This window comes from Polistes fuscatus, unplaced genomic scaffold (assembly GCF_010416935.1).
Source record: "Polistes fuscatus isolate 324 unplaced genomic scaffold, CU_Pfus_HIC Scaffold1, whole genome shotgun sequence".
NCBI lineage: Eukaryota > Metazoa > Arthropoda > Insecta > Hymenoptera > Vespidae > Polistes > Polistes fuscatus.
The window spans coordinates 10,022,796-10,036,341 of record NW_025112997.1 but is presented as its reverse complement, the minus strand read 5'-3'; the positions used below and the strand labels follow the sequence as shown (position 1 = coordinate 10,036,341).

At 28.4% G+C, this 13,546-nt stretch overlaps 1 protein-coding gene and 1 long non-coding RNA gene across 4 annotated transcripts in view; both read left to right on the top strand.

Moving 5' to 3' along the window:
- The first annotated feature begins 134 nt into the window (after window positions 1-134).
- Window positions 135-1,201, top strand: LOC122518643. Its single transcript, XR_006304119.1, has 3 exons — window positions 135-192; window positions 769-838; window positions 966-1,201. It is a non-coding gene; the product is annotated as an uncharacterized LOC122518643 (long non-coding RNA).
- Window positions 1,202-1,736: 535 nt separating this feature from the next.
- Window positions 1,737-13,546, top strand: part of LOC122519926 (tyrosine-protein kinase transmembrane receptor Ror) — a 375,163-nt gene continuing 363,353 nt past the window's right edge. The window contains exons 1-2 of one of the 3 annotated variants that reach the window (XM_043639755.1): window positions 1,737-1,795; window positions 2,645-2,855. In XM_043639755.1, the coding sequence (XP_043495690.1) occupies window positions 2,783-2,855 (73 nt within the window). In that variant the 5' untranslated portion in view covers window positions 1,737-1,795; window positions 2,645-2,782. The other 2 variants (XM_043639738.1, XM_043639746.1) reach the window with 2 other exon arrangements.

The window sequence follows — 13,546 nt, the reverse complement described above, 5'->3', positions numbered from 1 at the left end:
TTATTCTAAGGGTGAAAGGTGCACCTCGAAAACGATCGTCCCGAAGGGACCGATAGAAAAGCTAAAGGAATGGTACAAAAACAAATTCGGACGATGTCCTGGAGGCTGTCAGGATCGATACGACGAGGAACGTTGTTTAGCTGCTATTAGTTACAGCAGCAAAGACACAATACCTGGAAGCAGAGTTTGCCAGTAAGATGAATAATAAAAACAAACAAACAAAGATATACAAACATTTCCTATTGGATTGATGCAAATGTAATTATGGTTTTTTAATAGCGAGTTTCAAAAAGTATTATAGTTTAAATGTCGAGTTATTGTTGAATGATCAATAACGTGTTATACTGTAATTTCTTCAGTTGTGAATTTGGTTAAATAATGAATCTTTAATTATTGCCAATAAATCAAGGCTTTCTTAATTTTTATCGCGCAATTTTTGGACTTTTAAGCTGTTTGTCAGTTTTCTCCTGATTAAAATCATGATTTATATTTTCAACAGTTTATTCTTTTTTAAATCCTAATTTAAACTTATACAACAAAATTGTATAAAATTGTATTTTTTTAAGGATTAATTTAAGAATTAAAATCCTAAAATACTAGATAATAGAAACTTAGTATTATCAAATGCACCCTTTGCAATGGTTTATTACATGATAGTAATTAGATAAAATTAATGCCAAATTAAAAATAATAAAAATCGTAATTATTTATGCATCAATTCAATATTTTTCAAAATTCTATTTAGAGATACGTTTTTATTTGTTAAAGGAGGAAAAAGTACGTGAAATCAACTTCAGCATCCCCTTCGAGTTCTCCGGTAGAACGAACAATATTCAGGGTAAGCATCGTAAATATTTTTTAATATAAACGTAAAATGTACGTGTGTATGAGTGTGTGAGTGAAGAGGAGATTTGAACAATAGTTATTGCATTTTATTTTTTATCTTTTTGTTTATTTTTTTTTAGCAAAACATTTGCTACAGTTCCGATGCTTCGAGCACAGTATCCGAGGATCCAGGAAAACGAAGAAGATAATTAATGACATGTCGTCTTTTTAGCAGTATAATTTTGATCTATATAGATGTACTCATATATAAATGAAGATAAACTTAGATCTTTTGATAGAGAAAAAAAGATTACGGTATCATTGAAAATAATTGTTGGTATATATGGTATTAATCACGACAGTAACCTAACAATAAGTCAAAAAATGAAAAAAATTTGGATATTTAATAATACTACGATTATTTACACGTTGATTAGTTACTAGTGACTGACATTTAACTGTTTTTTTAATACTAAATAACGCGCATGGCATGACTGGGATTTCCTTAAGAATTCGCGTGGCGCTCAACGTGTTAAATAATAAACCGTAAGATTAATTTTTTTCTATTTTTTGATTTATTGTTAGTTATAAATTGTCATATTAATCGGCACATAGTATTTTAAATATTTAAACATATTCTATATCGCATTAAAAGAAAAAAGAAATGTAAATAAAAACAAAGTAGAGAACTACAACAATACATAAAAGATCATTCAAATCGTGCATTACACGATTCAACTGCAACTTGTTGCGAAGCATTAAAGAAGAGAGGAAGGGATCGAAAGTAACGAACAGAGGCATTGCTATTGGTTGAGATGGAGAAGATACAAGATAGAGAGGGATATAATACGCGTGAGAGAGAGGGTGAGAAGCTGCGCGAACTGGATGCGCCATCTTGAATCCATCGAGCAGTACCACAACGGAGGGGATGCCAGTCTCGTGCAGCACATCGTTGCAAGTGGATCGGAAGGTTTTCTTTCATTTTTTACGAAGATAAAAAAGGTCGCACGCGTTATACTGATATTTGGTGATAGCAATATTCGAATTTTTATACAAAAAAAAATCGAACAATTCAAAAATAGTTCTAACATTTGTGTGATGATCTGTTTACGTAGAAAATGAATTTTCGAATTAATCGAAAACGCGAACAAATTGTTTCGATCGTTTTTAAAACTGAAACGTCATTTTTGAAAGTTCTTTCGTATTTAATTCAACTCTATGTACTTCGAGTGAATTAAACAGTAAGACGTTTTAATTTTTTAATCTTTTACGACAATCGTCAATCGTGATTGGACGTTTTCAGAAATTATTTTCTTCTCAAATGATTTGAATTTCGGCGCGTAATTGAACAAATTTGAATATTGATAAAGCAAGATGGACGATAATTTTGTCAACGTTTGCGGAAAATTCTCTATTCTTATGAGACACGAATAATGGACAAGTCTATATTTCTGAACATAATAGTATTGAAATAAGTAAGTTTTAAAAAGGAATAGGTAACGTAGTCTCGATAGAACGTTTTTTTTTGAATATAAGCGCCCGCGAATATAAGCCCGCGCGAAATATTTGAAAGCGTGCTTTATCGCGCGTTTTCAAAGGTGGAAGCACAAAGCGTTTGACTGCTGATAAATCTTTTTCAAGTAACGAAAAATAACGCGGAATCATTTGAAACAGATTTAACAATCGTTAAAATAGCAGTTAAATCATTAATTTAATTATAAAATTGTCGTTGTACTAATTAATTTTTTGTTCGACTTTGACTTTTTTGTGTTTCTTATTTATTTTTTTTCTCATGTGTGTATATCTGTGTGTTTTAAAGTGTTAATCAAATCGGGCTTCTGTGTGTGTTCGGTCGGATAAGAAAAAGAAACTAAAATTTTGTCATAATATAAAGAAAGAGAAACGTATATATAGATAGAGAAAAATACGAAAGAAGATAGCAACAGCAACGTGCAACATGGAAGCTGGGGATTCCAGGAAACTGTCTCTCCTGCTATGCCTCCTCCTTATTTTCGCGGACATCTTACAAGGTAAGTACTTAAGTACTTCTTTTCTTTTTCTTCTTTTATCTTTACCTCTTTGGATATAAGTTTTTTTTTTGCGAGACCATAAGTATATATTTGTATCTTATGTAAGCTCGTATATTGGGTACAGGATAAAGTTATTGGCACAAATTACATTTTTCTCTAATAACTGTTATTTGGCCAAATTGAGATTCTTTATTTTATTTTATTTTTCTTAAGTATATTTGTACTTGGAGTGTGAAGTTTAAAAACATTGTAAGCTGCAGGGATTAATAAGAATAATGGGAAATTTATAAAAGCTGACTATATAAATGATCAGTAGTATATGTATTATTATATATATACTATTTTGCACTGATTAAAAGAAAAAATTTTAATTAAAATATCTGTTAGTATAATAATTGGATAGTATTTTAAATTTATGGTCAGTATAAAATAAAATATTAGTATATTGTATAAATGACCACTATTATGTATACAAATTAGTACAAAAAAATTGTCAGAGAATTTTAATTAAAATATTTATTAATATATTAATAAATATATTTATTGTAAATACATTCAATTAATGCTCAGTATTTATAATAAAGTATCAGTATGTAACATAAGTGGTCAGTATTATATACACACATTAGTATACTGACTATGAATATTTTAATTAAAATATTTGTAAATCTAATTTGTTAGTATTTTAAATAGATGATTAGTATTTAGGAAACAATATCAACATAAACTTCGTATCAGTATGTAATCCTAATACAACCTAAACACAGTTTTGCTCCTTGTAAAGATTAATAAATTGTTATTAATACTGAACAAAACATTTTAATATATTAACTATTTATTTAATAAAATACTGGCAAAAAGTTGAAAAAGGAATACTGACCTAATAGATAGTAATTATTAAAAAAAAAATAGCAGAAATTACACAAAAGTTCATTTTCAGCTAAAAATTATTTTTAATTATTAAAAACTACTTTTTTTTTTAATTGTACACTAATTTCAACTTTATATATTGCAATACATCTATTTAGATTTTACATTTGAGAGATATATTAATAAAAAAAAATAAATTTAATAATCGTACGTTCTGCAGAAACATATATAGAGAATATTATAGGAAAATTTACTCTGTTCAAATAATTTAATTCGGTATTTTATGTACACGAATATAAATGCATATATACGTTTGTATGTATTGAAGAGATTTAGTTCGACCTGTTTGACATTCGCATTTCGTATGAACTTTCTACATTCATATATGTATATTGAAATAATAATTTAGATAATTCGACTAAATGTTAATTCGTCTCTCTATAGATATCTCTCTTTCTCTCTCTTTAGATTAATTCGTCGCAAAATCATTTCTATAAATGATCTATTATTCTCATTAGGTCTCTAAACAGATTTAATTGTAATTTCTCGTTTCGATCGAAGATATTATCATTTAATGAACGAATGAACGAAACTAAACTAAACCAAACGAAACGAAACGAAATGAAAACGGAACGCAACGTAACGTAACGATTTATTATCAAATATATCGTGTATCCTCTTTAGCTGGCGTGCAGTAACGAGTTAAAATGTTCTCGCTAATGGCCATAGGATAATTAAGTGAAAATATACAGGGCTCTCGATTAAAAGTAATTTCATTCGAGAGCATTAACAAATAATTGAGCTTTAAGCGTGCCGTTTGAAAATGGAACACTATTACTGTTCGATATTCATGTATGCACCTACATACAGGTACAAAAAAAATATCTTCAGATACGTAAAATAACACACATATATATTTACACATATACACATATTATAAATGAGTACGCTCGAATAACCATCCAATACCGATATAGAAACGTAACTCTTTGTTAAATTCGTTTGAATAGCCCGCGGTTACTCGGTCTCGTAGACACTTTTTCGATATCGACAGCAGCTGTCGTTGATTCACTTAAAATTGAGAGAATATCACAGATGTTACGTAAGGAAAGTATTTTGCAATATAATAATCCCTTATTCCTTAATGTTCGCGACGATTAATATTCGCGCGGGGAGAAAGTTTCTTCGTTTGTTAATGCAAAAGTTAAACAAATTTTTGTTTATACATTTTCTATCCAATCTTTTGCAAATCTTTTTGTGGTCGATGTTTAGTTTATTTTTACAATAATCCCTTTAATTACCTATAGTAAAAAAATATTTTGTTTCCAATGGACATAAATCTACTTAACAATAAAATATGAGGATGAAATATGGCATTTATGATCTCTCTGGTAAAAAGTTATAAAAGATTATTATTGTCCAGATTTGCTAGATAATATTAACTAAAATTTTCTTTTGTCAAGTACAGACCACATTTTCTTTTAATTTATACTAGAAATATATTTACGGAACCTGTTTAAATTGTTCTCGTTTATTATACTAATATAGTTAATGTAAAAGCGTCACTTTCATCAATAAGGTCACATACCTGAAAGTATCAGAAAAGAATCGACGTGCTGTTTAGAAGCTTTCGCGATTTTGGGTTAGCCGTTTTCGTTCTTTTCTTCCTTGATTTGGTTTGACAAATTTGTATTATTTCTAGGATTAAACTTTTCTTTGTCTGAAAAACGAATTTCGAGGAATATATTGAAAATTTTTTTTTTACGGATACTGCAACTTTCGAAACATACATGTACCCTGTAAATATAATTTAACACGTTGACTGCCGTGTAGGTCATCGGTGACCTCAATACGACTTTTAGTAAAAATACATAATTAGAATAAATATCGATTCTGATAAATTTTTAAATAATAACATTGTTTTTATAAGGGTTTGAAGAAATTTATGACATACAGAGCATGCCAAAATAATTTATTTATTACAAAGAAAATATATATTTTATTTGGGTACACTTCGATGAGTTACGTTTAGAGACGGTAGACAAAGAAAATGTGAACAAAAACAGTCAGCACTTCCCGATCCTTTTTTTAATTCGTGATAACGTCTTTTCTGTATGTAATTGCTTGATAAAATGCAATCTTCAACATCAGAACATTGTACTAAATACTTTGCTAACTTCATCCTAAAATCGGGAATGGAAATATTTTTTCGAGTTACTTGTTTCTATAACACAATTGAATTTACAACACAAGTATATTTGTTGAAAACTATCCACTTTCAGATTCTTGCAAACAAAGATAAAATATCGAAGAAAATATAAAATAGAAAAATTTGAAGAAAATACCAAAAAATCTATTTAAGGTTCTTCGAAAGGGTTTGTGACTATTATAAACTGAGTAAATATAATATATTTTTTCGTGGAACTCGGTCCTTTTGGTCTTTGTATAGATCTTCTGCAAATAAAATCAATCGTCACGGTCAGAAATTATTTGTTACTATAAATTCCTCAATCTTTTCCGTATTTAGAAGAAGCAAATAATCATAAAATGGTCTACAGCGCTTCGACGGTCACCGGTGACCTCACCATAAAAATCAAATAAAACACAATTATACAACGCCGTTTAACAGTTGTATAGAAAATTTCAACATAATATGCATCCTATAATATAAAAATAGTGTAGGTATGATAGACAAATCATGTGAAAAGCGCGCGGGAGTCATCGTGCTAAACGTATTATAATAAAATATCAAAATTATGACAAAAATTAAAACAAATTCAACACGAAAATAATATTGTTTATTATTCATAAAATTATAAACAATTAAGTATAATTCAAAATTATTAATAAATGAAATCGATTACTCCTGTTTTTTTTCGAGTTGAAAGTTCAATAACCTTTTTCCTTGATGATTGTGTGACAGTTGAAGAAATAGTGGAACTACGTGACACACAGTGACGAATTATGCTAATAGCTTGCATTTAACTATGGAAGTTCTTTTCTAGTAAACGTAGTCTTGTTAGGGTTCTTCGATTTTCTAAAGTCTCATATAAGATAAAATTTTATTATTTTTAAAGTGAAAACTTCTTAGACGACGGTAACTATAAAATATTATGAAAAGACATGAGAAGAGAGAGAGAGAGAGAGAGAGAGTGAGAGAGAGAAAGAGGGAGAGAAAAAGAATAAGATAGATACCATAGTTGTGATAGACAGTTGAAAGAAATTATGGAAGGTTCTAGTGTTTGTGTGGTGATTATGTGGGTGTATGTATGTATGAAATACGTCGATCGATAGTTATTGCGAAATGCATTTGTTTGTGAAAGAATGAGTGGGGATGTGATATTCCTTGAAAGTGTTCGATATGTTAAAATAATTGTTAATTCATCGAAGGAAATGTTTATTGTAGTTGAAAAGCGCGGAGTATAAGTTTAGTACCCTCTCTTTTCTTTATCATTTAATAAAATATCAGACCGAAATTTTTTAATATTCCAAGTATATTAATAAATATGTAATTTTATATATAAAACAAATGTACTTTGTATTATTTTTACTTAAATAGGTATTAAACTGTTTCTGATACTAAAAAGCATATAAAAAGCAAATAACATTAAAAATAAAGTATGAACAATTGGACGGAGGCCAAGCACATTTTTGTTTTTTTTTATATAAAGTAAAAGAATTGTATAAAATTATTGATAATAAAATTAAATTTTCTAAGCAATTATAACTAAATGAATAAATATTTGGTTATTTAGAAAAACATTGAGGGTGCTGTAGTTTCAATGTATAATGTTCACAGTATCAATGTATAAGTCATTCTTTGTTTATAATAAATGATATTTTACAGACTGCTTGTTAATGATATTATAATAAATGTTCAAAAACCTGTAAATCGTTATGGTATTATCAAAAAATAGTTATGAAAATATTTTTAATCTACGCAATATTCATAAATTGTTCAAATATTGAACAAAGGAAATTATCCGTAGGACATTATTTTATCGAACTATAAGAATAGTTTATTAAACATTTAGATATTGCGTTCGAGAATGTTCGAGGAACATTTTGAGTTCCATCGCGATTATATTCGTCTATTTAAACGTCCAGCTTTTATGGAAGAGAAGCTTCCCCAGAGCTTGTCCTAGTTTCATAAAGTTTGTGGTCAAAAGTTTGTTATCGTAGATAAACGTTTAAATTAAAGCTCTAAACGGAACGAGACTATCAATCTGTTCTTACAATCACGTGATCTATTATAATAAAATATAAGGCTGGTTTCATATAGAAATACAAATATGAGATACATATATCATAGTATGTATACAATGACAAAATTAATGATATAAAAAGAAATTAATTAATAATATTAAATGATTCATCTATAAAAATGTATTAATAAATTTATTTAATGATAAATATTTTAATAAATTTTAAAAAATACATTGAATGCATATAATTTGATTTTTTTTATTTATTATATTGGAATTTTTTAGATTTTTTATTTCATATTTATATCTTATTGAATTATCTCAAATTTATTATATTATATGTTATTGAATTTTTCCTTCTATCAGCATCAACGTGGTTTCAAAAAATAGATGCATTGATCTACATAAAATTCAGGATCATTTTAATATCTCTGAAAAAAATAAAGGATAAAAAATCAAATGTTATCCATATAATGTGTCTCTTAAAAGGTTATATAATTTATTAAATCTTTTTTAATACAACCAATAGGAAGCGAGATATTCTAAATAATATTTCTTATTGATTTACTCTGTATTGTTATACGGATATGTATATGATATGTACATCTAAGGTTGAAATTTTGGAGTCTTCATTTGTTCTTTGCTTAACCATCTATAAAAAAAAAATTAATAACTTTACTCTCTCTGTGAAAGATTTTTTATATTCTAAACTCGAAAAATTGGATTATTGGTGAACTCTGAGTTCCCATGTGAATTTAATTCAACGTTTTGATTGAAGAAAAAATATCGCAAACAGCCAAGGTTATTTGGATTCACGAGATCAGTATCTTCACATTTAACAGTATTTCACGAGAATTGTCGTGTGAACGTTTCCATTGGATGTACATGTAAATTCAGTATCATACTCCTATCTCATATATATATACTCATGTGAAAGAAGTTTTAAAAGTACGTAGGTGTAATAAAAGCGTGCTTTAATTCAACATTCTTTTCAATCCTTCAAACGTTTTAACTGTACGTTAACCCTCGTAAGGAAGAAAAATAAAGAGGATAGTAGTAAAGGGAGGAGTATAAACGAAAAGAGTTGAGAAGAAAAAGAAAATAATAAAAAAAAAGAAAAGATATATTTTTCGAAGAGTGAGTATGTAAATTCACAGTGGTGGTTGCTTATTTAACAGAAATTCAAATAAGTGATTCCTAACAATCTTGAATAAACTTTAGGTCATTACTTCTGTTCATAAATTTTCTGGAATCTCGAAGAGAGAAAGAGATAGAGATATAGAGAATTTACTTAATATTCTGCAGCGTGTGTTTCTCTTTCTCTCTTGATGCACAATAGAAGGAAATCGTACAAAACAGGGTGGTCCGCCATAGTTCCGTGGTAGTTCGAGGAGCGAAATAAATTCGAAGTATCACCGGTAAAATATTGTCGTTGGTGCAGTTTATCACGTAACTCGAAGAAAACTGTATCCTATAGTAGTGGTAGTTATAGTCGTGGTCCTGGTAGTGGTGGTGGTGACATGCGTTTCTACCGTCGACTGAATTATAGTAGCCAGCTTAGTACCGGAGAAAATACACGGGCTTTTGATGAGCAGAGATATTGACCTTGCGTTCGATATAACTAAAGGGGGTGTCCCTTCAAAACTTTCGCTTTTACACATACACGCGCACACACGCACACATATATATATATAGTATAGTATAATACAATATAGTAGAAATATACAGAATATACAGAATGTCTGAATAAACAAACTGAATAAAAAAAGTTTGAATAAACAAATGAAATTGAAATAAATAACAGCAAATTTAATTAGAAAAACAATACTAATCATACATCTTTTCGTATTTATTAATATCAATTTTTAATTATACAACTTGGTTTCATTTTGATCTAGAAGTGAACATCATGATGTCCGTTCACTTGAAGAATATGTTTCTACAATTTAGCCGGTAAAATCTGGAGTACTTTAGTAATAAAAATTAGTTATCCAGTAAATAATCCATTATACTAATATCAGTTGATAGAAGTTTACAATTCATTAAAAGATCAAGGGTTTTCTTGGTATCACAATAATAAATAAAATACAGAATGACTCCTAATAAAAAATTAATAAACTAGTGGTCCATATTATAATAACTATAGTGAATATATTACATACTATGCATATACACATTTCATATATAATACATATGGAAGAGAAGGAATTAGGGTGATTAGCGTATATCGTTAAGTTATATTGAGGTATGAATGAGGTACATTTGAATAAAGATAGTTCTCACCACACATAATACAACCCTTGTTAATTAAACTGCACTACGATTCTCCTACACTACTAATTACTCTAATTATTCTGGCAATTCTAGTTACACTAACTATTAAAAAACAAAGAGGACATAACTAACAACGAGCACGTGGTTGGCATAACGCTGCAATACCATGTTCCAGCGCTTTCACACACATTAGTTCTGAAGTGGGAAACTTCTTTGATAATAAGAGTCATATATAATACCTTTTATACGATTTTTTTTTTGATCACTCAGAAGTTTAATTATACTTTGGACATATTTTTATACCGACTGTTTCTATATAAACAGTTCTAATATTGATATATTAATATAAAAGTATAGAATAAATGACAATAAAACCTAATATTGTCTCGGAAACCGCGCAGAGTGGCTTCAGGGGCCACAGTTTGCCCACTGTTGGCATGGAATAATGTTTACGTACTATAATTACGGACTAATTAACGTGGACTACTACAAAATTAACTTAACAAAGTATGGGTTGGGAAGTAGAAAGATATTGTTATGTGGTATATTGCATGAATGCATATCAGGTACATAAATTGGTGAATAACCCATCCACATATAAAATATTCTAATATTGTTACTTATCATACTACACAATAGATTATTAGTATAAGAGTTCAGAAAAAGTAACAGTAAAATCTAATATTGTTTTAGAGTCAACAATGTGTCCATAGTTATATTAATTTCTTTTGATTACATGAATTTTTTTTGCCGCTTGCATGAATTCTCCGAGCAACCTAAATATTTCGGATTTATTTTGATTTATAATAAAATTAACATACGTTTATTTAATTATTTGATTTTTCGTTTTCATACGATGAATACGATTGATATGTTTTCTGTTTATTTTTTATTTCTCATATTTTTGTCAAAGCAATTTTCTTGCATCGCAATCGAAGGGACGGAGTGTGGGTAAGGGGAGGGTTCGTATATCACAAATAACGTAAAACGCATCCGTTAGTCGTTCAAATTCGAAAGGGGAAAGTATCAACGGAACTTCCGCGATGGGAAAGTGTTTCTATCGGGGGTTGGACAACGATCGATTTGGAAGCGCGTTGGACGATGATAAAGTTTGACGTGAATCTGAATAATAAATCCTCTTTGACGTACGATTTCACTTTCTAACGATAAACCCAACCAAGCAACCAAGCAAGCATCCATGCACGAAAGCTCGCTGAGCTCGATTGAATTAGTTGGAGGCTTACATCTAATTAAAATATTATCTTAGCCAATAAATAATATTGGAATTTTTTAATCTGAGGTGAATCGAAAATTTTTGTACCAATAGTTTCAATGTTATTATAAAAATTTAATACATTATTGTTAAACTTTTTATGTTAATTTTTCTCTTGAGAGATTTACAAATATAAGCGTAGAAATTAAAATTTTTGCTTGGTCGGTAAATAATATCAAAATTTTTAATACAGGGTAGATAAACATTGTTAGGTTATGTTAAAAATCGATAAATTTATTTCGAAACTTTTTATGTTAATTTGTTTTTATAAAATATACAAAGTACGAGATTGGGAATTGAAATATTGACTTCGCCAATAAATAATATCAGAAATTTTTAATATAGGCTGAGCCAAAAGTTTCAACGATATTCCAAATATCAATAATTCTTCTTCGAAACTTTTGAATGTTACATTATTTCTTCAAGACGTAAAAGTATCAACTTAGAAATTCTTTTTCTAATATGAAAAAAAACAAACGTATTTTCAAAAGAAATCATATAATAGAATTTATTAAAATATCATCCAACAACTTTTGATTATTTTAATAAAACTCTAATTTCAATTAATTTTAAAAATTTCGCCATCACTTATATTTATTAATATACTAAATATTTGTTAACAATAATAGACTCATTTCTCATGTAATTTATATTTAGAAAGTTTCTTTTTTTTTTTATTTAGAAATTTTTGCCTTAGCACTGAAAGTGCATCAAGTGTTTGGTAAAGGAATATCTGAAAGAAGAAAAAGAAGAAGTGGATAAGGATGAGAAATCAGGAAAGGGAAAAAATAAAAGTCACTAACCGCAGAGACACGACATATACATATACACATAAATATACATATACATATGCATATATACTATATGCGAACAGCAGGCAAAAGAGAGGAGAGAAAGTTGAGTTCGCGTAAAGTCAATGGCCGGCTAGCGAGGGCGTTAGAAATCCCTGACTTAAATTTAGATCCGTTACTCTTTTTATTTCTAAAACTAAAGCTTTTGCTCCCCCTTTTTTCCTATACACTTATTTTATTTAACGTTCAATTAAAAGCGAATATGTATTATCGTCATCGTTTTATTGTATCGTATAATTTCAATTTCTCTCTCTCTCTCTCTCTCTTTTTATATTTATTTATTTATTTATTATATATATATCGTGTAGAAAATGCAAAAATTCATAAAGAAAACAAAAATAATACTTCTGATCTTTGGTAAGCAATCGGCATTTGAAAACACGACTTTTTTTAAAAGTAGCATCTATCATATAAGGAACATATTTGTATATTTCATAGTTGCGCTACATTGTAATCGATTTTATCAATTTTCATGTAAATATTCACGTTTACATATAAGTTCTTCTATTTACCATATATAACACCAAAGTTAATGTTGATATTAAGTAAATGTTTCATTTACTTCGATCTTATTTCTGTTAAGTTCGTGTATGTATATGTGTACGCGTGTATTATATTATTTATATACGTGCCAAGTATCTCGTATGATATATTCATACTTTTCATGTTTTATTTTTGTTTGTATTTTTCTCTTTCTTTTTTTTATATTAACTTTCATAATACATTTAAAAGAAGATTAGTTACTATCAATATTATAAACTGGCACTAGATTTCAATTTCTTTTTTTCGTATCGGTAATATCATAATTAAAAAAATCTGATCAAAGAGAAGCAAACTTCTCCGAATCGTCATAAATTGATACATCTTCGTGTATGTGTGTGTAACCACAATAATTTGTAAACTGACTTAAGAATTTACCAATTCAATTTCAGATTGTTCGCATTACTCCATTTGTAGGGAAACCAATTTATTTGAATTAATCGTGTCTCTTAGATAGCGTAGTGTGAAACAAATATCCAAATTTGTTCTCTTCTTTGTAAGAAGTTCAGCAATTCATCACAAAATAAATTTTTCCAGTTCTTTTACTAACTCTGCTTCCTTTTTGACCTTTTTTAATTGATTGATTTCTAATTGTTTCCTGCTGATAACTGTTTTTTCAATTTTAATATTTGGTCTAATTTGCTCTTAAGTCTCTTTATTTTCTTTTTCTTCTTAGGA